The following is a 26,571-nucleotide window of genomic DNA, read 5'->3' on the forward strand; positions in this document are numbered from 1 at the left end:
TCAATAATTTATTTGTATTTTTCATTTCTATACTAAAAAGTTTTAAAATTTTTTTTATAGCTAATCGAATCTGTTCATCTGTAAGCAGATGATTGGTCAGTATTTGATTGGCTACAACAAGAATTATAAGGAACATGAACTTAGTGTTTAAAGCCTTATAGTAATACCATAATTTGATATAGTTAGTTTTTTTTAGCTATTCTTCTAATTTTTCGTTCAAAGTGGTCGAAATTTATGCACCATGCTTGTTTCTTTTTTTTGAAAAAAATCAATACTCAAACTGCTAATTAGTATTCACCCCTTTATTTATTTTTTAAAGTATAAATATGTTTTTGAGACAACCCTTTAATGAATGTTTTGTTCTCACTTGGTCTTTGGATTGCAACAATTGAATTAACAAAAGAAAGACCGCCTGGTTCCAAACGAAAATTTAGTGATATTACAGAAGATTCGACCGAAGAACGGGAAAAAAAGATCAAACGACGTTCTTTATCACTAGAAGAATTGGATTTTACCTCTGTATACACGGTAACCGTAAATTCGCCTGTAGGCGAATTTACGGTTTTTCGCCAAAAATTAAAATTTGCTCGTTTTTCGCCAAAAAAATATAAAAAAAAATTTATTGGTATTAAGAAAAAAATAAAAGATTTGAAAAGCTTTATTATAATTTTAATTAAAATTTATTGGTTATAAAAAAAGCATTTATAATAAAAATAGGTTTATTGAATTAACTTATTCGCATTTGAAATTCACGTGTTGCAGTAAAGCATTCATGTACTCTTCACGAGAATAATGTTTATAATTTTTAACGATTATTCTAATTTTTTCCTCCGCTTTTTGGGTTTTTTTTAGCTTCAAATAATCCTTTTTTATAACGTTTTAGATTATATATATCCATTTCTTCACAATCGAGTATTCTTGAAATAAAAAGAGCGATATTTGGATTTCTTGTCTCCATCCTCTTGTTTATGGTTCTATTCCAGCTTTCTGCATTGTTAGAAGTCCGAGGAATTTCATTTTTTACCCTATCAAGTACATTCCAAAAATTTATATTGGCGACAGCTCTCCCGCCGTTATCTTCTCTAGTTACATGGGAAACTAAATAATTATTTTCAAAGTATAACTGAAAGTTAGCTGTGGTTGTAATTGAATTATCTTTTATAAATTTCTTAATATCTTCATAAAAAACCAGAACATCTCGTATTGGCACAAAAGCTAATCTAAGAATCTTTTTGAATACTAGATTATAGTTAGAATCGTTTTTAAACTTTTCTATGTCCCCCATTGCCCCGACTCTTTTATAGGCTGCCTGCCCAAGATGAAACAAGCATCCATTACAGTTTGCTCCAGGGAAAGATATTCGTAATGCATTGACCAATCCTCTCTCAAAATCAGTCACAAAGTTCTTAACATTCATGTAACTAATTCCTTGCATTTATCGAAGGCTCTAGAATATGACCTTTCACTTTTTCCCTTGAGTAAAATATAAATGTATGGAAAACTTTTGCCAAATATATGTCCATGAAAGACGACAATTTGGTAAAATCCTTGAGGAGAAGATTTAAACGTTCCATCGACAACGAACGTATCTATTTTTTCAATCATACTTTTTTTGAATTCTGAAAAAAAATATTATAAATCTATCATTATCCTGCATACCACTATCAAATCTAAGAAAACGATTTTTTTAGAATCTACTTGCAGGACTTCGGGTATATCCATAATGCAACCAGTTATAAATCCGAGTCTTGAATTTCTTGTTCGTTTGATTGTATCTCTTAAATATTCTATGGAAGGCATTTTAGTAATATCTAAGCTGGTTGACAATGCTGGGAGTTGTTTTTTTATTATTTCTAATGAGTTTTCATTACTTGTAGCAACTTGTTCTTTTATTTTTTTGATTGTTTTTAAACATGCATTTCTCAGGTACTGGTTCATGTGAATGAATAACTTTTTTAACGATTTCGTTTTGTTCATTCATTATAATGGCACCTCTACAAGACCTATTACTGCACCTCCATCGCATAGTGCCGTCCTTATTGTAGTCTAAAGTGTATATCTGATCTTCATAGATAAGATTTTGCCCTCCACGTTGACCTTTAAAAATTTCAAAGTTGTCGTTCATTTTTTTAAGGGTAGATTTTCGGCGAAAAAAAAGGAAAAATTTTATGGGCAAAATTTTTGGCGAAAAACAACCATTTTGAACTTTTGGCGAAAAACCGTAAATTCGCCTGTAGGCGAATTTACGGGTACCCCTGTATACAGACAATGGGAATTGATTTGTGAACTTGAAAAAGAACTAATACAAAGGTTTAGCCCATATCTTAAAGATATGCCCCCAGATAAGATATCATTGGATGAAAGTGAAATGAAAAAAATACCAAAAGAATTTCACGATAAAATAACAATGAGTGCGATCTTTGAATTTGTAAGACGAACAAATTTGTCAGAGGGAGGATTTTGTGAAGAATAGCTAAGACTTAAAAAATAGACACGTCAAAAGATGTCAAACTTGGTTAAAAAGAAACTAAGAGAACATACACGCGATTAAATTTTTTTAAATATTGTTTATTTAATGTACTTTGTAAAACATTAGTATTATTTTTATTTATATAACAAAAAAAAATTCGTAAACACGGTAAACACGTTTTAATATGTTTTATTCAATTTCAATACGTGTTAATCAAACTTAGTCTTTGCATAAGTTTTTTGGTGTATGTATATGCTTTAGCTAATTGCGAATTATCTAACAATATTTTTATGTTTATATTTGTGCTAACGTTTAACCCGATTTGCATCTATTCCCACGCCCCCTTTGCAACTTTCAATAACTTAATTTTTAGAGTCAACATAAGTTTTTATTTACCTAGTCAATAAAACGACTTTTCAGCCCCAGCGCAATTTTATAATGTCGGCGCTATAAAATTAACGCACTCTCACGAAACCCTACAAAATAGGAGTCTTGTACGTAGTAGTGTGTAGGCTGCTAAACAAATTAAAGATCATAAATTTTCAAAACAATATGAAATTTTACCCTCTAAAATTTATTAAAGTTTTACAAAATATCTGCATTCGCTTTTTCGTTTTAAAAACTAAAGTTATTTACCCTCCATATCTATTTAATCCACTTTTTCAGGTTGGAATTAAAAATGTATAAATTATAATTTTTTCAGCACAGTAGAAATTGTATTTTAAGTAAAACCTAATATAGAATTTAATTCATAAAAAATATATAATTCAATGTAATGACTTTCTAATGTCTTTAAATATGATTTTGACACCCAATATTTACATTTATTGAATAATTAACAATTATACAATTTTTTGAGGAAGCCTTAAATAAATTCTTAAAACGATTCTGACGATGTTTTGATAATGAGTTTTACAAAAATAGAAATTATAATAAAAAGTTAATACTTTAAGTGTGGCACTTGTAATTATCAAATTAGACCATAGAATCTAAATTTGTTGTTTTTTAACACAAAAGATTAAAATATGTGTATACAGACTCTAAAAAACAAAAAAAGGGCAAAAAATTGAATAAAAAGCTTCTAAAATAAATTTCAAATATTTTGAAAATTATTCTTTCAATTTGATACACATAGAAAAGATGACTTTTCTGTAATTCGCTAAATATATTTTATGGGGAAACTTATTGTGGCACAAAAGGAATAAAAAAAAAAATGTCAAATTTTAATGCACGTTTACATCTAATTACAACCTTGACGAAGTTTTTTAAAATTTTTTTTATTAAGAAAAAACTAGGAAGAAATCAAAAAGTAAATTTTTTTAAATTAATTAATCTAATAAATATAGTTGCCGATTGATCATATTTTTACAAATAAATTTATTTATCTAACAGAAATAGTGATATTTTGTATATTTGTTTTTTTATATGACACATGACTTATGGCAATATTCTTCCTCATCTAATTTAACTCCTGTACTAAGCACAAATTCATCTTCTTCTTCATCCCAAACTGTCTCTATTTTATGTCCACATATTTTACATAAACATGTTCCCCCACTATAAATCACTTTCTCAATTTTATCAATTTTAAGATTTAATGTTATTTTCTCCATATTTTTTATCCACCCGTCAAATGTTGAGAAATATTCCCTACTAAGCGTACTCTTTTCATCTAGTGCTCTCGTTTTTCTCATATGGTCTTCTATATGGACATCATACGAAGGATCATTTTCTTTATACCGTAAGCCGCATAATTTACACTGAACTTTCTCAAATAAAATGTTGTACATTAAATCATCTGTTTTTACATTCTCTTTGGGCGGCGGAGAGAGTTTTATTTTTTTTGTGTTTTTATATTTTGAAAATAGGTTGGTCAAATTATCATTTTTTGAGTCAAAGAGTTTTGAATATCTTGAAAAATATTCTAAATAATTTTCATCTTTCTCACATAAGACAGTTAAGAACCATCTTATGCTTTCAGGATTGGTACAAGTTTTGTAGTATAATAAAATAGATTTACCAATAGACTCGTAGTCAGATTGACTTTCGGAGATCATAACTAAGACGTTGAGAGTTATTTTATCATTTTTTTGTAATTTCTTCATTAGATCTGTAAAAATATCCATTGGGGTAATAAAATATTAGGAAATTAGAATTTCTATATTATTTGAGAATTTTTAAATACTAGCGTATGTTTTCCCGTTTGAGAACAAGACTTTTGGAGTATGTACCTTGTTTAATCTTAATCTTTTTGAGTTTCCATTATGAAAATAAAGAATTTTATAGGAAAAAATAATCATTTTAAGAAAGAAATAGTTTCAAAGTCAAATGTAAAGATTAAATGTTATAGGTATTTGAAAACTCAATTTATAGCACTACTTTATAATTTTAGATGGTTGTTTTTTTTGTTATTTACAGGCGAGGGCTAAATAAACTTAAAAAACGTTCTGACGGTATTTGGTAACTAAAATTAAAAACCAAGATAAACATGTTTTTACAAATGATATACGCATGTATAATAGTCAAATTTCAGTATTAAATCTATATTTTACATCGCTTTGAGTAGATAAGCATAAAATAAGTAGATTAGCCATTTTAAAAAAACAAAAAAAAAGAGGGGCAAAAATTAAATAAAAATCTTTTTGTGATATGTGGAAAGATGGATAACATGAGGAGCATCTCATATTACATTTTAATACAAATCATGTGGTTCCCCTTCATCTTATACATAAACTTAGCAAACAATAAACTTGTGGCGAGCTAAATTTGTGAATATACACCGAGACTTAAAACTATAACTTATAACACATCTACCAAATATTATTTAGTCTGCATTTTTTCTTTAAATAGTATAAGCTAATTTACTGACAAATATTTACCAAATCATAAAAAAATTCCAGACTCAAATCTAATACATTATTTACCAACAGCGCATGTAAATAACAAGACTCTTCTTAAAAGATTTTTTGTTTGTTTATGTTTCAAAATAATAATAAATTTCATTCTGTTTTGTTTATAAATGATTAGACCTTCTTTATTCTTCTTTTATAACCTTCAGCTCTTCATCATCTCTCTCCATTTCTATTCTTCTTCCAGACATATCTACATGCTTCTCTTTGGTTTACTTTTACACAAAACTTCTACTTTATTTTTATCTACAAGATTCAGATTTGCACTAGGCAGTCTTCTAATTCTACTTTATTTGTGGTATCCTTTCTTATATTTCTTATCTTTTTCTTATATACTTACTAATACATATTACAGTATGTCATTATTAATTAAGTCTACTGATTTGTCTGTATATGTTTATTATGTAGAGGTAAGTAGTATTATTATGTCTTTTCTGGTTAGTGTAGATCATTCAGTGATTTGTTTGTTGTTTTTTTGTGACGTCATTTTAATTTATTTTAAGATGTCTCCACCATATGAGTCTAGAAAGTATAAAGTTATAATAAGTAGAATTAAGTATGTGACAGATGATATTTTATTAAGAAAGAAGGAATATCGCTCAGTATTAAGTGAGTATACAATTTTATCAGTTTTTGATGAGAGAAATGAAAAAAGTAAAGAAGTTAAGAATAGTGCGATAAAGAAAGATAAAAAAAGTCAAGAGATAGAACATTCTATTAATGAAGATTATAATATTGTAGAAGCTCCAAAATATCAAAGTAAAGATTTAAAAAATAAGCAATTTAATAAGAGGCTTAGTTTAGATTTATTTACACCTCTTGTTCTACTTAATAAGGATTTATACTCTTTATTATTATTAATTCTCAGGCTTTTTCCTGTATTTAGGTTAGATTTTTTATGTTTCTTTTTCTTATTTCTTTACATATTAGATTTTAAGATACTGAGTCTTGTTGTGAGTTTATTCTGTGATTATTCTAATATAAAAAATATTAGTAGTAGGTTAATTACAACGGTATTAATTTACTATTTATTATTTATAAATCAATTATGAAAAAAAGATAAAGCAAATAAATTCAATATAGCTACTTAAATTACAAATTCTATATTAAAAATATAATTAGAAAATTATAAATTCAATACGAATATTATAATTATAAATTTGATAAAAATTAAATATAAAATGTTAAGATATTATATAAATATAAGTTAAAAATGTAGTAAACGCATTTATTTTACAATTTACTTATTATCTTGAATACATTCTGTTTCTTTCTACTCTTTTTATCCTCTGTCTCTATTAATTCTTTAACTTGTTTCTTATAATTGTCATTAGGCACTTCTCTAAACATCTTTGCGGCATCAACATTGGCAGGAGAATCGGGATTGGGATTATCAAGTAAAATGACCATAGACAAACACACGACTCTAATATTCTGAACAGGAGACCACCTGTCTTCAGGCGCCCCGCAGCCCAGTGGGCCGGGCGAGTCCTCCTCTAAAATACTAATACAGACTTTACCATCCTCGTAAATATTCGGGTGGAACATTTTAGTCTTAAAAACAAACTTAGGTGGGTGATGGGGGTAATCTTCAGGAAAAGTGATCTCTGCTTCTATTATTTTGCCTTTGTAGAGCGAATTTTCATCATAGAGACGGAAATAGACATCCCATGTCTTGTAAATTGTTTTTCCATTTATGGTCCTAGGGAATGCCATGAAAATATGATCAGTCTCTTTTTTGAGAAGTTTCTCTTCGTTGACGAGTCTTTTTAAAGCTGCAGCTGATAGTTTATTTGAACTCATTTCAGAATAAGGGCAAAAAAGTAAAGAAAATAAAAACTTACAAATTTATGTTATTTATAGTACTTGTGCATAATATAAATATGCCTAGTATAATAATATAATAATATTTATTTATGAATCTGTCGCATTGCTTATTCCTCCTTCTGTGATCGCATATGTCGCCTCTGATTCTGCATAATCTGGAGAATCATAAATCTTTGCCACCCTTGTCTCCCCTCGACCTTTCCTTAAAGAAATCCTTGTTGTAGACGCATGGGCCAAGACATGCCCACCTATGGGCTTCTTAGGGTCAGCCACAAAGGTCATCGCCCCTGATGGATCGGCCATCATCTGATTCGTTATAAACACTGCTATGTTAAACTCCTCAGAAATATTTATCAATTTAGACAAGAATTGATTGAGTTTTTGTTGTCTTTCTCCTAATTCACCTCTTCCACTAAAATCTACTCTAAATAATGAAATTATTGAATCTACTACTAATATTTTATACTTGGGATCTTCTGCAAATTTAACTGTAAGATTTTGGACTAACTCATTCTGGTGCTCACTATTGTATGCCCTAGCATAAATAACATTATCTAAGGCTTCATCTGGGTCCAAATTAAACCTAACTGCTATTTCTCTTAACCTTTCTGGTCTAAATGTGCCCTCAGTGTCTATAAAAGCAGCCTTACCATTGGCACCCCCTAATTCTTCAGAAAGTTGTACTGTAATACACATTGTAGTAGCCAACTGCGTCTTACCGGTACGGAACTCACCAAATACTTCAGTAATACTCATTGTTTGTATACCTCCTCCTAATAAAGCATCGAAATCTGAACTACCTGTACTTATTCTGTACAATTGAGCTCTTTTTACTGCGTAAGCTGACGCAGTCATAAAATCAACATTGAGAAGTTTATTCACCACATCTTTCATCTTCTCAATTTTGATATCACTAAGGCCTTTAATTTTTACTAAAGATTTCCTTGGTGTCATGAGAATCCCTTTTAATGTGCAAATACCTGATGCCCTTAATTTGTTTATGTCTTGGAGAGATATTCCTGAATTGACAAGAATATCTAAATTCCCTTGTTCTTCGTCTGCAGATTTCTGCATGTGGGAAGAGTCGGTTTCTAACATTGCATGAAAAAAACTAAGCGAATTTATAGTTTTTTTGCATAAACAAAAGAGTTTGTTGGCTAAAAATAAAATAAGGTTAACTTTATTGTAAAAAACGAACAAAGTCAGATTAAATGTATGTCAATATGGACAAGTTTATTTTTTAATGTTCTTAATATGATGAACAAGGTATTTTTGTACAACAGAAGGGCAACAAAATATTTAAGGTAATCAAACAATAAGGTAATACGACTATAAACTTTTATATTGGTAATATTAAACTTATAATTACAATCTGGCATTTATTTTAATCATATATAAAAGATTTTCGAAGTGTGTAAATGCATTATATTTTAGCACAAATAAAACATATTTAATCAACATATAAACAATTATTTTATGATCCTATTAAGGCTTATATTATTCAGGCCGCGAGCTAGAGCAAGATGATGATTTTCATTGTTGATTTTTCTTGGCTTTGTTGTAGCAAAAATAAAATTCGAGGTTTAAAGTAAAGTGGTTAGGATTTCGGTCTTTTACAAAGGGTCTTTAGTTCAAATCCCAAACATCCAAATTTTATTTTGGGCATCGTGCCTTGAAAGATGAAGCAATATATAATTTAAAGAACCTGGGTTGTATATCCAGACGTATAAACTTTATTTAGGTGTTCTTGTTTTCTTGTCTAAAACGTTGTGTGTATACTCCCCGTATTATAAGCATATCTATTGTCTTCTTGTTAATCATAAGATCAAAACTGATTAATAATACAATTGATAATGATCTGAAACTCAAAGTAAGCAAGAACTCCTAAGTCCAAAATTATGAATACATAACAAGAAATAAGGAAATGGTATTACATATTACATGAGAAGTTCCAAAGCAACTCTTAACTACACTCATCGTAGTCTTGTCGAAATAGTAATAAAGAACATATATTTAAACATTTTATTTATATGGGCTCAATAAGAAGCATCATTGAGAATTATATCTGTTCTGGTTTTCAACCTGCATGTTATTTCACATATTTGGCAAATACCTAAAGAAGCGGTTACGATTGTGGTATAGAAATTTTATTTGGGTGTTCGTGGTTTGTCTGTTCAAATCATTGTATTGATAAATTCAGGACTATATTCGTTCACGACATGCACTAAAAAAAATATTCTGTAACACCTTAAATATCTAAGCATTATATGTAGTCGATAAGTTATTCATCGAGGTAGTTAAATTAAAGACACCGAAGAATTAACTTAGGTGCAAAATGAATCTTAATACTAGAATTAATTATGAATTGAACTTATTGCATTGTCATAAGAGATATTGTTGGTTATCAAGCCGTTAGTAGCACATACAAGGGACTATAATATGTAAAGAAGGGCGGTAATTGGTTTAAGCCTTGCCTATAATTTAGCACTCTGCTCGAAACTAGTTTAAAACTAATTATCGGCCAAGCCTATAATGCACTTTAAGATATGTTTATAAAAACGTGTGCAAGTTTCATCGATTGATAAACCTTTGAGGCAGTACGATAATTTGATATTCGGGTTATTTAACTCATGCCACTTAAGTATATTTGTTTTGGGCTCACTGTCACTTTGGGCGTGATTGGTGGTATATATAGAAAATATTCTCCTGGTGCCAATGTCCAATGGATTTGGCGGAGATTGTTACGCCAGTGAAAATTATAGTGGGAGTTAAAGTGAGTAAGAAGGCTATAGAACTAGATGTAAAAGATCACCCCAAATTCTCTGCCCCTATCTAAGAGGTTCCACACATCGTACTTGTAAGGAAAAAAAATTAATAAGTATTACCCAACATTTTTATTCTTTTATCAAAAAAAATATATTAAACGTGATTATCTACAAATTAAACTTAAAGATTTAAAGTAATGAACATATAATTAAAACTAAAAGTACATCATAACCAATTCATATAATATTTAAGTTTTTTTATATTTTTCTGTCTATATTATTGATCGCAAAAAGATGTTCTAAATATTATTTTATTGTAATTTTGAGCGTTATATTGTTTAACTTTTTTCTTTGATGAACAAAAAAATCGTAGTTTGTATTATTTTGTATGAAAATATTAACAAAAGTTAATTCATTGTCATACCATCGTTGGATCTTGTGTTTTCCTACATAGACCCGTCAAGATCATAAACAATATAAATAAATCGCTCTGGACGAAATATGGATTCTGACTAGCGCGCCGAGAACTTTAAGTACACCACATAACTTTTGTCCACTATAAAAAAAATGTTTGAAAACAATTAATGTCATAGACATTTGATAATTGTAAAAAACCAGAACTAATATAAATTGAATTTTCCTCCAAAAGTTGTTCATTACAATAATTTATTAGTGAATTTTATAAGGCAAAAATATGAGGTTGTTTTATATACGAAACATACAAAAGTTTGTTAAAAAGCATTAAAATCTCTTTGCAGATAATGTTATATTTAAGGGACGAGTCTAAAGGATACAGCCAAAGAGAAACCATATTGAAGCTTTTTAAGTTGTAAAATAACATGTAAAACTTTTTATAAGCTTCATCATTAGGGATTTAACAGATTTAGAGCATCATTCAAAAAGGTTTTTTCAACAATTCCTAGGGACATATAAGTAAAGTTGTCTATGTATGCATCACATTTGGACCACTGCATTCGTTAAATAATAAAAAGCGCTAAGCCTATATGTAGGCCTCGAGTTCGATGGAACGAACCATGATTGACATAATTGATTTGAGCGAAATAAAAATTTTATTGTGGTGGTGTTGGATTTTAACTAATAAAAAATATTTATAATTTGACTGGTCTTTTTATTTAAAAGTAAAAAGGAAAAAAGCGTTCGAAAAAACTTGGAATTTTAATTTTATAGTCTGACTGACCACTAAGAGCCTTAAAGCGATAATAACAGTTATTGAAGGATACAATATAAACAGCTTTGCATAGACTTTGTAATTGTTCAAAAACATCGTATTTATAATACATATATTGGAATGAGCAGAAAAAAGGTTTTAACAAAACATCAACTAGGACTATTCCCCAAACATGCATTCGAAGAAGTTTGATATTCGTTAGAAATTTTAGGATTGAATATATAGTAGTGAAAAATTCCAGACGAATTAGTTTGTCACTAAAAATTACTCAAACATGATGCGACCAATGAGGGTTAGTTACTTGTAACATTATAATTACCAAGATATTAATTTTCTTGTACATAGAAAAAAAACTCGATTTCAAATGATAGTATGTGAGAAATATTATTCAAATTTGAGATAGATAATATGAGAAATGGTCTATTTGTGTTCTTAGAAAAAAAGTAACTAATTATGTTGTTCCTTATCACATCGCAATAATAGATTGTCATCCATTAAGCATACCTTCAAATATACTTTTAAAATTAGTGAAAGTACAGATTTTCGGGTTAAGAGATCCACCCATAGAAAAGACCATGGATTTTTTATGCGTGGATCTTTTATTTCACAAAAATATATGAAATTTTTTTTAAATTTTACTGAAAATTTACCCATATAAAAAAAATTTTACACTCTAAAAGAAAAATTACGTAAAACAATGAGAAAAAAGTATGACTGATCTTGAGTTGCATATTACTAGTAAAAATTAAAGGTTTTTTTTAGGTTTCAATTTTTTTTAAAATGAATTTTTTACCATTTGGCTATGGGGTAGATATCTTCTACTAGTATAGAAATTTCTTTTCTTTAAAACCGTAAATTTGACTTTTGAGGTGATCTCTTGGCCCGGAAACCCCTACTATTGTAGCTAAGACTTTAAATAAAATTTTATTATAAAAAACTCGAAATATCATCTATTTTCTTTAAATAAGTAGTAATTTTAAAATTTTTTTAAAAACGAAGTAAAATGTAAAATTTAAGAGATAAACAAATCTCTCATATCTTATATCAAAAAACATTTTAATTAAACAATCTACTTGAAGATTGTGTGTGCTTCCTTTATATCTTATTTTTTACGTATTTTTATGCGTGTCAACGCTGGATCCTACATACATAAATGATCTAAGCATACTTATCTTATACACAACACAAGGAAAGAGAATTTTTTGATAATATTTTTAGTAACAATGAAATCTTTAATTAATTTTTTTTAATAACGTTTTATTTGTATACCTATATATGAGGTTAATGAAAAAAGAATCCGAATGTAGACTTAACTCTAAAAAATTTATAAATTTTTTTTTTTAATTGAAGACATTAGCCACACAAAAACATATATTACATAAATAACTTTAGTGTTATATTATTTGGGAAAATATTGTACATTCAAAAGTCTGAGTTTGAAAATACGACTAAGATCTACGTTTCAGATGTAAATTTGCAATGACTGTTATATAATTCCAAAAAAAAATAATATTCTTTTTTTTTTACTTGTACTATTTTGCTCGCTAAAAAGGAAGATGTTGTTTGTTTTTATTTCATTTTTTTTTAATTTTTTGAAACGAAGAATTAACATATAAAGTTATATTTTTTCGATCAAATATGCGTTTCATATATTAATATTACAAAAGATTATAGAACAACTATAACGTTTAATAAGATAGTTGTAAATATACAATGTCACTTTTTTCGCTTTTAGATAAATAAATGGGCTATAAAATATGGAAGGAGAAATTGACATGATACGATTCTTGATAATTTTTTGGAGCTGTATTTTAATAAGTCAAAACTATGAATCCTGTTAAATCTTCGTTCATGCATTTATATTTATCAAAAAATCACTAAAAATCCGGATAAATTAATATAAAAAACATAACAAAAAAATATCTTTTGGGATTACAAACCTACGAAGAAGAAATCAAGATATTCAGATGCTTATATTTATAGTTAATGTAATTATTAAGCCAAAAAATGACTAGAATGAAGACGATATATATATATATATCTATAATATAATACGTGTCGTCAGCAGAAAATAAAAGCTTTCGAATGAAATATTATGTGATATATTTGTATAATTTCTATTCCCTATTAAGACAAATAAAGACATAAGGGCGATACCGAATCGAAAGTTTAAAAGTGTGGACTGTGGTCTAGAGGCCAAAAAGCTATTAAAGGAAGTTAGAAGAATTATCTATAGGTTAGAGATGGAGGAATTAGAATTCAGTATGTGGAAGCAGAGAATATTTATCGAAGGACGTGAAGAAATAAAAAATTCTATGGTAGAAAGAATTAGTAAAGAGGACGAATATTATAAAATAATCGAGAAATTGGAGGAGGAAATGTTTAGAAAAGAAAGAAGAAGAAAATAGGAGAGAACTTATGGAGGCTATAAGTGAGAATGTTATAGAAAGCGTGAGAAAGAAATGCAACAGAAAGATTTAGTTTTAGGAATCCAGTAAAGATTTATGAAGGAATAGGAATTGTTTTAATTGTAACAAATTTGGCCATATGGCTAGATCTGCAATGTAGGAAGGAAAAATAACGGGAAAATAATAAAAGTATAATCCGTACTTAAAGTTAGACGAAAGTTGCAGTCGTAGTAGCAGTAATGATAGAAAAAAATATAAACCAAGTGCAAATACAAAACGAATTAAGTTAAAGCAATATAATAATAGTGATAGAAGACATAAAGAAAGAATATATGCGAGCAATAAAGAGACGAAAAGAAGATTACTGAAGAGGGAATTTACGTTGGAAGATCTCAAAGCGGAATATGAAGAAGTTTTTAAACAAGGAGATGAGGTTATAAGTTATTGTACATTAGAGAAGTGTAAGATAGATACTCCAGAGGGTAAGAAGATAGTCAGAAAGGGACAGACGATCCCACAGGCTTTGATCAAACAGACTGAGGAATATATTAATGATTTAGAAAATAGAAAAATTATAAGAAGATTGTCATCTTAATTTACAAAACTCAATAAGAGCGATACTTACCCCACGGTATAGTAAGAGTAGTTAGTAACTTTATAGGGTTAAATGCTTTAGTCGAGAAAGACTCGTATGAGCTAACGAATATCAGGAAAATAATAAGAGCTACCCAAAAGTCGATAATATTTACTGTGGCTGATTGCAAAGAAGCATTTTGCCATTTTGAAATCGAAGAAAAAGATAAACATAATATGGCGTTGAATTTAATAAAAAGTTTACGAATGGAATAGTATGGTGATGGGATACAAAAATTCCCCACAGATACTACAGCGAACGATGAAAACGATTTTTGAGGATTGCACAGAAAAAGGCGTTGAGGTATACATGGACGATATAGTTATACATGCCAACAAATTACGTATACACGATGAACTAGTAAGAGAGGTTTTAGAAAGAATTCAGAGAAATAAAATATTAAAATACGGGTTAGACAAGCGGAAGTAAAACTATTAGGTGTGACGCCGAATGGAACAGACATGAAGGCCGACGAAATAAAGAAAAATGGAGCCTTGGAGTATCCAGATCCATAAACTTTGACGGAATTAAGAAGATTTCTAGGATTTACTGGGTGGTTCATACCATTATAAAAGATTATGACGGGTTGACGTTGAAAATGACGGATAGTTTGAAGAAAAATGGCAATTCATGGAAATTAACGGAAGAGATGAAAAAGGAATTTACTGGAATACAAAAATGTGTTAAGAAATATGGGAAGACTAAGATTGTCGGACTATAATAAGGAGTTCATACTAAGAACAGACGCTAGCAATTTGAGATTGGATGCGGTGTTACTTCAGAAGAATGAGAGTGGAGAATTGTTGCTATACAATAGGTATCTAAAAAGCTAACACCTACCGAAATAAGATATGGAATATCAGAAAAGGAAATGCTTGCGATATATTGGGTCATTGATAAATTTAAATACGAGTTAAGAGGTAGAAAATTCAAGATAGAAACGGATCACAAAACACTGGTGGAGATAAGAAACAAACCGTTCTTCAATAATAACAGAATAAATTTACAATCGAAAATATACATGAATATGTTTTTAGTATTGAATATAAAAAACATGATGATATGGTGGCAGCAGATGCGTTGAGTCGAATAAACATGGAAAAGGATATTAATCAAATGAAAAATAAAGAGCGAACAATCAAGCAAATAGAAGGTAAATGGAAAGCAATATTGGCAATTTGACTCAGGACGTAAAGTTGAAATACCACCTGAGAATATAAGGAGACAATTAATCCAAGAATATCATGAAAAAGTAGGCCACAGATGCATGACAAGTGTTTATTATGGAATGAGAGAAGAATACTATTGGCCAGGAGTAAAAAAAGAAATAAACGAGGTTAAAAACAGTGTCAGAAATGCCAGATATATAACAGAAAAAATATGGGTGGTCGTGAATTTGTAGATACGTCGAGATACCTAGAGAAGGTTGCATTAGATTTGATAGACTTCAGAAATGAGAAGAAATATGCCTTAGTTGCTATAATTTATTTTACACGTAGAGTATGGGGAGTAGTTATAAATAACAAGTCAAGTAATAATGTTGTTGGATATTAAAAAAAATTATGTGAGCAAGGGAAGAACCCGGAAGAAAGCATTACAAATAACAAAAAAGAGTTTATTAACTTGGAATTTAGAAAATTATGCAGAGATCTGGACATAATACACGACAAGTAAGTATAGAAGCGCATATAAGTAACGAAAAAGTAGAGCGTGTTATAGATACTCAGAGAGAAAATATTATAAAGTCGGATGCGGAAACTTTTGAAGGTAAAAAGTGCGACAAATATAATCAGAGCTATCATACAGGAATAAAATGTACACCAATAGATGCGACCGAAGATAAAACTGGAGACGTAATGCTTGTAAATAGCCCTATAGGGAAATATTGCAATACGTTTAGAAAAGGAAAGATTGAAAAATTTAGTAAAGAACAATTGATAAGAATATCTAAACGTTTTTTTTCGCAGGAGTTAATAAGTATGAGAAAGGAGATTTTTGGATACAGGGAAAATTGTCGAAAAGTGTGAAAAAAATTCTTATATTGTAAAACTTAGTAATAGTAGGCTTGTGAAAAAGAGACATTATGATCTGAAAAGTATGCTTGGTATAGATGTGAAAATTGGATGAGACTAACCGTCTTGAGGGTGTGTGTGTGATATATTTGTATAATTTCTAACCCCTATTATGATAAATAAAGACATATTATATACTTTTACAAATGCGAAATCATTGCTTTAAAAATTAAATTTATAGTGAAATCAATTTAAGAGAATAAAACTTTCTGCAATTATAAAAATAGCAATAAAAGTCTAGAAATTATAAAAATTATTACGTTGCATGAAACAAATATCATCGCAATTATTTTGAAAAAATGTTATCAATAAACATTAACAACTGAATCTTATAAGATATGAATAAATGTAATTTGGGTAAGCTTAGTGTTGTTTTACTTCTAATTTAAAAAGGATAGGTTTCGATTTGGCGTCTCCTACATGTAATAAGCTTTTGCTCATAGCTTTATCCTCATCGGCTTCGTCTCCTATCCTTAGGTAGTCTAGAGAAATGCTTTCTAGCGTTTTCTTAGCGTGATAATCGGAAAAAACGCTTCTACCTTCTTAGTGATTTCAAGTTTTGTGGCATAAGATTTGTATGACTTAGTAACTATACCGTCCCAAGTGATTACGTATAAAATTATTTATGTTTTAAAACCATATATTTAGCTCGGTTCGTTCGCAAGAACATCATACTTTCTTAATTTATCGTTTTCTACTTGCTGTAGATTCTCTTTTGATGTGACTCCTATTTCGATCATTCTAATCAATTTGTTCTTTTTATCTACTACGACAATGTCCGGTTTATATTTGATCTTTATGTCTGTTTTTACCGTCGTGTCTATTCTTATTTCCACATCTTTGTTGGCAACTATCTGTTGTACTGAGTGGTTTCTTAATCTCTTCTTGGGCTGCACTTTATATTTTTTACACAGTAGTAGGTGAATGCACTTTAAATTTCATTATGCCTTCTCATATAATCGTGTCCTAACATAATTATATAATTATATGATTTTTTATTTTCGTATATTAAATATTATATCCTTATAAATTTGATGTTATTAATGATTAAAGGATATTTAAAGACCAAAAATTTTAAAATTTACGGCATAGCTTTACTATAAAAACCAATGAAATAGTAAAATAAGACCAAATTGATATATGCAAAAAAATATAATAGCCAAACTTAAAATCTGTTTATAACAACAAAATCCGTTTGAAAACATGTAGAAGAAAAAGAAAATGATTGTAACGACAAAAGAATAAGAAATTTAAGACATATTTTTACAAATTGAAGTTATATAAACAATCACTTTATGCAGATACATTATTCAAAAGTATTTATTTTAATGCCGTAGAGGAATAAGGCTCAAATTAAATCTTAAAAATGACATTTTTACATGGTATATTTTTGTCTGTTCCTTTCCGCTCTAAATGCTTTGACTTTCAAAAACAAGGCTAAAAAAATTTGCATTATAATACAAGGGGAGGCAAAGTGGAAATTGGCCGTTATACATGATATTCTTATATTTAGTAACATTAAAACAAAAATAATTATACGAACAAAAAAACATAATAAAAGAACAAATAAAACGAACATTATTTTATTCAACCATATTTTATAAATATCATATACGATAAACATCTAAAAAAAGAGTTTTTTTTTTGAAATATTATAACAATAAGTTTTTATCTTCGTTTTATTTTCTATATATATATATATATATATCCCAAATCCATTCCAAATAATTGATAAAAATTGATTTCTTAAAAAAAAAAGAAGATTCGGAGCTGGGATACTTACAGCCCCCGCATTTGGGGCGCTACGATTTTTTTTTCCGAACCCCAAAAATGAAGTGTAAAAAAAGGAGGAGCAAAGAAGAGACGAAAATTACTAGGCACTTATGATATTAAAAATACTAAATAAATATATGCTTTTATACAAAAATTAATTTTAGATTTAGTTATAATAATCATTTTAAGTATTGTGTCTTTTTTCACCCTTCTTATTTTTTCAATTTTTTTTAATTGTTGGTTTATTATGAAAGTAGATTTTCTTCAAAAATCTACTTTATTAATAAACCAACAATTAAAATTATAAATATTATTTATATAAGAAAATTTAAATAAATGTTCAACGATCTATACAGATTGTTAAATCAAAAAATTTAATTTAAATATGTTAAGTTATTTTGAATTATATAGTTTTATGGTCATATTCTTTTTTTAAATTAAATTTCGTATAAGAATATATATTTATTTGGTATTTTTACTGTTTGAAGATGCAAGTAATTTGAGTACTAACGATTGCTTATCCTTTATTTTGCACTTCGTTTTGGGGGTTCAAAATAATAAAGTGAACACCCTCAGAGGGGAGCGTTTTTGTCCCCAATTCTAAAAAATCAGAAGGGCAAAAAATGCTTAGTGGTTTATATTATTGTAAAAACTTGTATTAAAATATAATAGTGTACATAAATATATATTTAAAGGTATTTTTAATATTATAAGTGCCTAGTAATTTTCGTCTCTTCTTTGCTCCTCCTTTTTTTACACTTCATTTTTGGGGTTCGGAAAAAAAATCGTAGCGCCTCAAATGCGGGGGCTGTAAGTTCTCTTTAGCCGAAGATTCAATACGCCATATGATAATCTTATAAAAGATCAATTATTTCTAAAATTTTTTATAAAAATTGAACGCATTTCTCAAATGGAAAAATAAAGATAAAATAATTAAGAACTGGGATTGAATAAAATAAAATGTAAAAATTTGCAAATAAAACAGATGATATTTATTTTTTGATCATCTTTAGATGGAGAAAAAATGTGATTTGAAATTTTTAATAAAATTTCACACATCATTTTAATTTATAGTTGCGCAATAATTTAATCAATTATAAAAAATAAAGAACATAAGTGATTTTATTTTTGAAGATGATTAGTTATGTTTTAATTAATAAAATTTAAATATCTGAGAATTTCAAGGTAAACAAGAAATTGATTTATAAAACGTTTGACAAGATATTTACATTAAGTTATCCAGATCTCGAGGAATAATCCAATTTTGTAATTAAATTTTGGTATAAAAATTAATTTTTGCGCTACCCCCAAATATGAATCTTCTTAAAGTACTTTCTGTGATTATGTTTGGTTTTGCACAAACCGAAGAACTTAATGAGTTAATAAGAAATCAGCTTTTTGAAAGAATTGAAACGGGAAGATACCTTTTTTGTGATAAGAAAAAAGCTAATAATTACATTAATGTCTATGCAGATTTAGGTATTGGTAAATATAATATTAAATTTATTACGAAGGTTGGTTTCGGTGATGAATGCATTTTAGAATTAATTATTCCAATAAAGAATAAATCATATGATGATATTATTAAGATAATTGAAGGCAACATAAAATTAATATCAAATGATTCTCGGGAGTATACATATCTATTTTACTGTGGATATTATCAATTTAATTATCCTAATATTAAAAATCTATTGAAAAAACTCAAAGAAATTAACACCCTAAGAAGAATCGATAGTAAAAACACAGATATTTACTATGAAAATATTTTCTATGATATGGATGTTTTACAAAGAATAATTACAAAAACGAGAACTTATGAAAATGAGTCTATTAGAGAACCGCAATCTTCAATAGTTTATTATGATGAATTATTTACAAACAATAAAATTGTTTTGTTGATTATCGACATAGAAAATGTGCTATTTTTTTTTGATTTTTGTGTTGATGAACTTTATAACAAAGTAGACGTAGAAGTTTATGAAGATGGTAGCAACGAAAGTAAAATGATAAAAAAAATTCTAGATATACATAAGTTATCACGAGAAAAATTTAATTTATATGTCGTAGAGGTTGATGATTCTGTAGATATTTATAGTAACTGTATTTGCATAAGAAAACGCGATCGAGATTATGAGATTGATATCAAAGCAAATAAAGTAATTTTTAAGTCAAAAGATAAGAAAACTACTTTTTATGTAAAAGACTCCAAGCCTAAAGAGAAAGATAACCGCTACATTAGTAAAGCTTGTCATATAGAATTTCAAAGAATATTTTATCGATTATCTGGTACAAATTATTTGAGAGAAATTGAGCTGTTTTTCGTTTTACTAAAGAACCATAAGAAGATAGAATATTTTGTTCAAAGAATTTTGAACAAACCAGGATCCGCTTTATATATGATATTTGCTTGGCAATTGTATGATTGCTTCCTACAACATTATCGTGATTCACGAATTAAGATCCAAAATAAAGAAGACAGTGAAACTGAAAGAATCCAATTCATAAAAGATCTAACCGTTTTTATAGAAAAAAAAAAATGGCAGTGATCTTTGTGTAATAATTATTTGTTTAATCATTGAAGCAGAAACATACATGCAAGAAGATAATCTAATTGACGATAAATTGTTTAAAACGATAAAAGAAATCGGCAATATCATTGCTGAAAAGGACGTTATAACTGATGATGATACGGGTATACGTGAAAAAAGAATTGATTTGTTCTATATTCTCGGTGAAATGGTAACTCTATACAGAGATGCTTTAAAAATATATAGTGAAAAAATTACGGAAAAAGTCATTAAAACAGCCGCATTATATACTGATTTAAGCTATATAAATATCTATGAATATGAAAAAGGGCTAATCGAAAAAAAGAAACTAATTATTAAAGAATGCGACATCGACGCAAGTGAGCAAAAAAAAAATATGGAAGAATTAAAAGGAAGATTAAAGAAAAAAATCAATAAATCGTAAACTAATTATGGATATATTAACATTGTAGTTTAATCACTTCAAAGTCTTTTTGTAGAAATACTTATTAGTATCAATTTGAATTTAGAAAATAGCGCTTTTATATATATTTTAGGAAAAATAAGAAATTTTAAATGAAAAAATAGGAAAGCTGATAAAAATGCCTGAAATGAATCATGTATAATAAGAAACGATAGGAAAAAATCAAACAATACGCTTGACTAAAACGATTGTAGGTGAAAAATTCTAAATAAGTAAACATTTGAAAGTAGTTGAAGATTCAATTTGATATACTAATAAAAATACGATCCAAAACAAGCAGCGGTTAAAAATTCATCATATCTAAAATAACGAATAATTTACAAATATCTAATGATGTTTTGAACGTACAATAAAATTTTTTATTATTTTTTATTTACTTAAATATTTTTATCCAAATAATTTAGTAAATGAATGCAAAATTTATGAGCATAGGCAGTATGTAATTACTCATAGAATTCAGGTCTAAAGGTTTATTGTTTATGTGGTCTAGTTATAACTTTTCTGCTTTACGGCAGGAGCCTTTGGTCAAGTTGTCAAAGACGATGCTCATTAAGAAATGGCTGATTTAAAATCCCGGACCGTAAAAATTGTTGTTACTTTCCATGAGGCTGCTGGAAAATCTCAGATGATTTAAATATCAACGATAATCATTTAGTCAATTCAATAAAATTTGCTGAGACAAGCATTTAAAAGGGGTTATGTCTGGTTAAAATAACGGCCAATCATATCAAAGAAGAAGGTCGACGACAACAGCTAGACAGAGTGTCAACGGGATTATCGGACTCTCTTATCTATACCAGAAAGCCTAGCAAAATTATGCCAACTTCGCCTTCTGGGAGTCAGAAGGTCAAGAAAAAAAGAAATTTCCGAAGCCATAGATATACTGGGCCTAGAAAATTTTAAAAGAAATTCCAAAATGCAATAGAATGCTGAATAAAGAAGATGCAAGTCTATAGAGAAAGGTATGCTCTATGGTCTTAACATCAATCATTTATATGGAAAATAGTAGGACATAGAAATCCTCTTAAAAGTAGAAAAGCCAACAGTCTAAGGCCTTCAAGAAACTTAAAAGAAACCCTCAGGTTAAACAGGACTAGAACTGTTATGGTGGTTGTGACACCAGTTATAGGAAAGAATAGGCCGGATCTAATGACTCTGGCCAGAAAGAAGGGGCAGTAAGATGTTATAAAAAAGAGAATGACGAAATATTCTAATTACTGTCGTTGAATTCAAAACTAGTACGAAGAAAGGGCAAAGATCTTAATAATCAATGTTTACGTTTTAAAAGAAAAGAGAGTTAAAGGCCGAACCTCTAAGTAAAGTCATTGTCCTTATTAGTATCGAAAGGATAAAAAAACTACAAGAAAATAGTAGTGAAGGGGAAATGAATACATAATGTTAAGGGACAGATCTCCAGTGATTCTAAGATGACCCTGGAGACCATAGACTACTATTCTATAAGTATTATTATTCTTCTTCTCTTAATGTTTTTGGTGGGAAATTGGACAGTTTCTTCCCTCCGACAAACAAGAAAGAAACTCATACCCAGAAGGGTATCAAGAATAATAAAAATAGTAGTTTAAAACATTCTTCTCGGTCTGTTGGGAAATTGACAGATCACACTAGTAAATCTTCCCTCAAAAAGAAGCTTATTTTTGGAATTATGTTTTGAAAAATTAACCGATTTTCAGGAATAAGAATCCTGAGTGATAGACAAGTTCTTGAAGACAAATGGATACGATATTTAGAGGGTTTAAATCGGACAATATGAAAATAACAATTTCAGAAAGATGGACGGTAAGTGATCATCTTTTGCTATAGATAATGATATCTCTCCCCTTCCCAATGAGAGAACGACATTTTGCATACAATAGGAAGAAACTTGAGCATCTAGGAATAGAAGCTAAGCTTTCAAGAAAGTTGAATGAGAAAACATTTAAACTAGATGAACTCTCTAGAGTTTTAAAGAAGTTTGTAGGCGCTACTTCATTTTTTTGCCCCTCTAAAAACATACATAAAAAGATACAAAAACGTGTTATTTTTCAAATCTAAACATTTTTTTTTTTGAGGGGGGCAAGAAAATGAAGTTAAGGTATTTTTTGTCGATTTGAGAATTTTTAAATGCCTCCTTTAAATTCCTCATTAAGGGGTTAAAAAATTATAATTTTTTAATCCTTAGTAAGAAATTTAAAGGAAGCTATTCGGGAGCTAAATATCTGCGAAGATGCGTGTTTAGGCACAATGAAGCAGCAATTGATTTTTTTTAGATAATGGTCTTCTAAAAAGATCGATTGCTTGCAAACATTGTTCGACATCAGAACGAACTGTTCTTATGAACATTAATGGATGTTCCGGCTAAATTGACGGTAAAGCTTATCGTTGTGTTAATAAAAAGTGTAGTTCGAAGAGCTCACTTAAAAATGGTACGATGTTTAAAGGGATAAGCGTTCAATTTCACAAAATTCTTAGAGCATTCTATGGCTGGGTATTAAATTATACTACTTACCAAGCAATAGATCTTTGCAAAATATGTGAAAATTAATATATTAAAATCAAGGATACAGTGATGGAGGTCATTGCTTCTAAAAGCGATGATAGCTACAAAATATGAGGAACTTCTGTTTGTGTACAATTTGATGAAACCGCCATATGTGAAGGGGTAATTATATCCAATCCTTCTTCAACTTTGGATTCCATGTCTGGAATTCAATGGATTATAAGCGGCAAAGTAGAAGGTGATTCTAGAGAATTTGTTCTTGAATTGCTACCTAATCGATAATCGAGTACTATTGAAGACTTTTTTAGACGCAGAGTAAAACTTGGCTCAATTATAATTACTGATGGATACCCTTCATACCCATCAGCCTCTGAAAATTTTGGGAGTGAACATTACATAGTAAATCATTCGCTTGGATTTATAAATGCAGAAGGAGACCACACAAATAATATAGAAAATTTGTGGTCCCATTTGAAGAATGAATATAGATCGAGAATGGGGCTTAAAAGGCATAGGATAAATTTATCTCTAAAATAATTCGCTTGGGAAAAAAAATATCAATCATTTCAATAATGATGATCATAGGTGTGCGTATATAAAAATTTAAAACTTTGTAGGTTGGAATAAATAAAATTTGTTCTAAATAATTTTTTTTTCTAGGGGGGGCAAGAAAATGAAGTAGCGCCAGTTTGTATATCTTCCAAGATATGCAGTAAAGTAGAGCTATTTAAAGGGCTACCCATCAGATAAAGACGTGTCAATGTCTTTATAAGTTTTAGATATGCTACTAAGCGTATGCTCACGAATAGGTCCGTAACGTCTGTGCATAGGTGCATGTGTCTGAAGGATAAGATTAAGGCAACAAAGATAAAAGTTCTGAAAGATCGTGCTAAAATTTGGGCCTTTTGGGGCATCGAGCTCTATAAAAGTAACAGATCTAGAGACTTCTGTTTATGAATGAAAACTTCTTTTAACGTCACTGTTAGATCATAAAATCTTTGTCTGAAAGATGCATCGGGCTTGGCTCATAACGAGCACTAAAAGAAGTTAGAGATAGCTAATGATTTATATGCTACTCTAGCTGATTCAAGTGCAGATGAGGAAAACGTCTATCAAAAGAATATCGAATGGAATTCTCCAGAGAACATCACTTTGGAGGAATTAATGAGAGCCACTAATAACTGTGATAACAACAAGGCAGCAGGTCCGTATGAGATACCGACCGAGCTATACAAGATACTACTTAAACCTAGTTTAGACGATAAGGGCTACCTCTGTTCTTAGTGTACGAGTTCAACAGAATACTTTCAGAAGGCAGCCATCCTGTTAGCTGGAGTGCTGCTGAATTATTTGCCTCCATAAAAAAGGAGATGTGTCAGATCTCAACAATTATAGAGGAATTGCGCTAATAAATACAATTAGCAAAATTTCCTTAAAAATAGTATACGACAGACCCTCAAGTTTGTTGACGAAAAGAACATTCTCCCTCCTTTCCAAGTTGGATCTAGAGAAAGAGAAGAATGTATGAATCAGATTTCAACCTTGCTGGAGGTTGTTAAAAGAAGTGAATATCGAGGTCAACAAACATTTTTATGTTTTACTGATTTTGAAAAAGCTTACGACAATGTTAGGCATGAGCTACTTTATAATAAGCTAGATAAGTATAGTATTCCAGGATATCTTATAAACACATTGAAAGATATTTATGGAAATACTAAGATTATAATTTGTACAAAAGGAGACACGAGTATAGGATATCTCTACAAAAAAGGTGTGAGAGAGGAATACCCCTGTTTTCCAACGCTGTTCAATCTATTCATAAATGATATCTTTGGCTGCATAACAGGATTGAGGGGGGTTCGCTCAAATATAAGCCTGGCGGACTGATGTTTGCAGATAACATCGTAGTTCTAGGCAATTCTCTTGCTGATTTGAAATATAAAGTGTGCCAAATCAGCAGATGGGCAGTTGAGAATCGTATGAAGATCAACTGTGACAAAAGTGGTATTTTAGTATGGTATGTTATAATAGATCCGAATCGGTAGATGTCTCTATCAGGAGTGAATTTGGAAAAAAATCTGCGAAGTCGCCGAATACAGGTATTTGGGTGTTCTTATAAAAAGATCTACTTTAGAAGAACACCTAGTAATTGATAAGACTTCAGAGGCAGAAAGCCTTAAAAGTCTTGAAACCAAAGCTTCTAAATAAAGGAATTCTTATAGCCCCTAAGGGATACTAATTAAAAATGTGCTATTCCTCACTAATGTACAAAGTGAATTATGGGGGATATCGAGTATAAGGTCTGGTGGGATTAATGGAATCCCAAGAAAAGCGATCCAAATGATATATCGGAAAAAAAAGTGCCATTAAATAGGATAATGAACGAACTCTGTATAAATAGAGTTCATAAACAGGCGGCTCATAGTATATTTATGGCATTTAGGAAGTAGAAACACAATAAACCGATTATCTCGGAATTTATTAACCAACCCTCGAGGGAAAGGAAAACAACGTGGAGTTCAAGGACTAGACGTTGGTGTAAAAGGTATATCGGCAATGATTATGAAATCATGACTATGTTATAGGCAAGAACAAGATTTTAGAGGTACTCAAGGCAAGTTGGTCCTACAACACCACCTTAGGGGCTCTAGTAGCAGAAAGTATGGGATCTATGACTCGAAGATCAAGTAAATACTATCGAAGGTCAATAACAGGCAGATCAGGAATTTTACTAGGCTTCGGTGTAATTTAGTCAGATGGTCTTCTGCATTGGCTAATGCCAACAGAAGACCTTCTTTTTATGGGACTCATTGTTTCCTATGTGAGGGAGAACGAGAAGACCTTGAACACTTCTTGTTAGACTGTCCGACGCTCTCTAACACAAGATCTCTATATAAGAATAAAATAGCGAAGTTGAAATCTTCAACTCAAACAAAGAGGAGCTAGTTAAGATAATTATTGGTAACATCAATGGCATCAAAACTTGTTTTGATAAAAGGAAGTCTCTACTTG

At 29.4% G+C, this 26,571-nt stretch overlaps 11 protein-coding genes across 11 annotated transcripts; 5 read left to right on the forward strand and 6 right to left on the reverse strand.

Moving 5' to 3' along the window:
- Nucleotides 1-348: 348 nt before the first annotated feature.
- VNE69_09146 (uncharacterized protein) lies at nt 349-693 on the forward strand (the record flags this gene model as incomplete). The annotated part of the gene is made up of 1 exon (XM_065474666.1): nt 349-693. One exon carries the CDS (start codon nt 349-351, stop codon nt 691-693), a length of 345 nt encoding a protein of 114 aa, XP_065330738.1.
- A 124-nt stretch (nt 694-817) lies between these two features.
- VNE69_09147 (MULE domain-containing protein) lies at nt 818-1,435 on the reverse strand (the record flags this gene model as incomplete). The annotated part of the gene is made up of 1 exon (XM_065474667.1): nt 818-1,435. One exon carries the CDS (start codon nt 1,433-1,435, stop codon nt 818-820), a length of 618 nt encoding a protein of 205 aa, XP_065330739.1.
- A 197-nt stretch (nt 1,436-1,632) lies between these two features.
- On the reverse strand, nt 1,633-1,938 carry VNE69_09148 (uncharacterized protein; the record flags this gene model as incomplete). The annotated part of the gene is made up of 1 exon (XM_065474668.1): nt 1,633-1,938. One exon carries the CDS (start codon nt 1,936-1,938, stop codon nt 1,633-1,635), a length of 306 nt encoding a protein of 101 aa, XP_065330740.1.
- A 262-nt stretch (nt 1,939-2,200) lies between these two features.
- VNE69_09149 (uncharacterized protein) lies at nt 2,201-2,473 on the forward strand (the record flags this gene model as incomplete). Its single annotated transcript, XM_065474669.1, has 1 exon — nt 2,201-2,473. The coding sequence occupies one exon, from the start codon at nt 2,201-2,203 to the stop codon at nt 2,471-2,473; it is 273 nt and encodes a 90-aa protein (XP_065330741.1).
- Nucleotides 2,474-3,891: 1,418 nt separating this feature from the next.
- Nucleotides 3,892-4,596, reverse strand: VNE69_09150 (cleavage and polyadenylation factor subunit (PCF11); the record flags this gene model as incomplete). The annotated part of the gene is made up of 1 exon (XM_065474670.1): nt 3,892-4,596. One exon carries the CDS (start codon nt 4,594-4,596, stop codon nt 3,892-3,894), a length of 705 nt encoding a protein of 234 aa, XP_065330742.1.
- Nucleotides 4,597-5,882: 1,286 nt separating this feature from the next.
- Nucleotides 5,883-6,431, forward strand: VNE69_09151 (uncharacterized protein; the record flags this gene model as incomplete). The annotated part of the gene is made up of 1 exon (XM_065474671.1): nt 5,883-6,431. The coding sequence occupies one exon, from the start codon at nt 5,883-5,885 to the stop codon at nt 6,429-6,431; it is 549 nt and encodes a 182-aa protein (XP_065330743.1).
- A 181-nt stretch (nt 6,432-6,612) lies between these two features.
- VNE69_09152 (putative ubiquitin-conjugating enzyme E2) lies at nt 6,613-7,182 on the reverse strand (the record flags this gene model as incomplete). Its single annotated transcript, XM_065474672.1, has 1 exon — nt 6,613-7,182. One exon carries the CDS (start codon nt 7,180-7,182, stop codon nt 6,613-6,615), a length of 570 nt encoding a protein of 189 aa, XP_065330744.1.
- A 111-nt stretch (nt 7,183-7,293) lies between these two features.
- Nucleotides 7,294-8,304, reverse strand: VNE69_09153 (DNA repair RAD51-like protein 2; the record flags this gene model as incomplete). The annotated part of the gene is made up of 1 exon (XM_065474673.1): nt 7,294-8,304. The coding sequence occupies one exon, from the start codon at nt 8,302-8,304 to the stop codon at nt 7,294-7,296; it is 1,011 nt and encodes a 336-aa protein (XP_065330745.1).
- An 8,333-nt stretch (nt 8,305-16,637) lies between these two features.
- Nucleotides 16,638-17,216, reverse strand: VNE69_09154 (uncharacterized protein; the record flags this gene model as incomplete). The annotated part of the gene is made up of 3 exons (XM_065474674.1): nt 16,638-16,781; nt 16,973-17,147; nt 17,185-17,216. The coding sequence occupies 3 exons, from the start codon at nt 17,214-17,216 to the stop codon at nt 16,638-16,640; spliced, it is 351 nt and encodes a 116-aa protein (XP_065330746.1).
- Nucleotides 17,217-19,360: 2,144 nt separating this feature from the next.
- VNE69_09155 (uncharacterized protein) lies at nt 19,361-20,596 on the forward strand (the record flags this gene model as incomplete). Its single annotated transcript, XM_065474675.1, has 1 exon — nt 19,361-20,596. The coding sequence occupies one exon, from the start codon at nt 19,361-19,363 to the stop codon at nt 20,594-20,596; it is 1,236 nt and encodes a 411-aa protein (XP_065330747.1).
- A 46-nt stretch (nt 20,597-20,642) lies between these two features.
- On the forward strand, nt 20,643-21,023 carry VNE69_09156 (uncharacterized protein; the record flags this gene model as incomplete). Its single annotated transcript, XM_065474676.1, has 1 exon — nt 20,643-21,023. The coding sequence occupies one exon, from the start codon at nt 20,643-20,645 to the stop codon at nt 21,021-21,023; it is 381 nt and encodes a 126-aa protein (XP_065330748.1).
- Between the last annotated feature and the right edge of the window lie 5,548 nt (nt 21,024-26,571).

This window comes from Vairimorpha necatrix, chromosome 9 (assembly GCF_036630325.1).
Source record: "Vairimorpha necatrix chromosome 9, complete sequence".
NCBI lineage: Eukaryota > Fungi > Microsporidia > Nosematidae > Vairimorpha > Vairimorpha necatrix.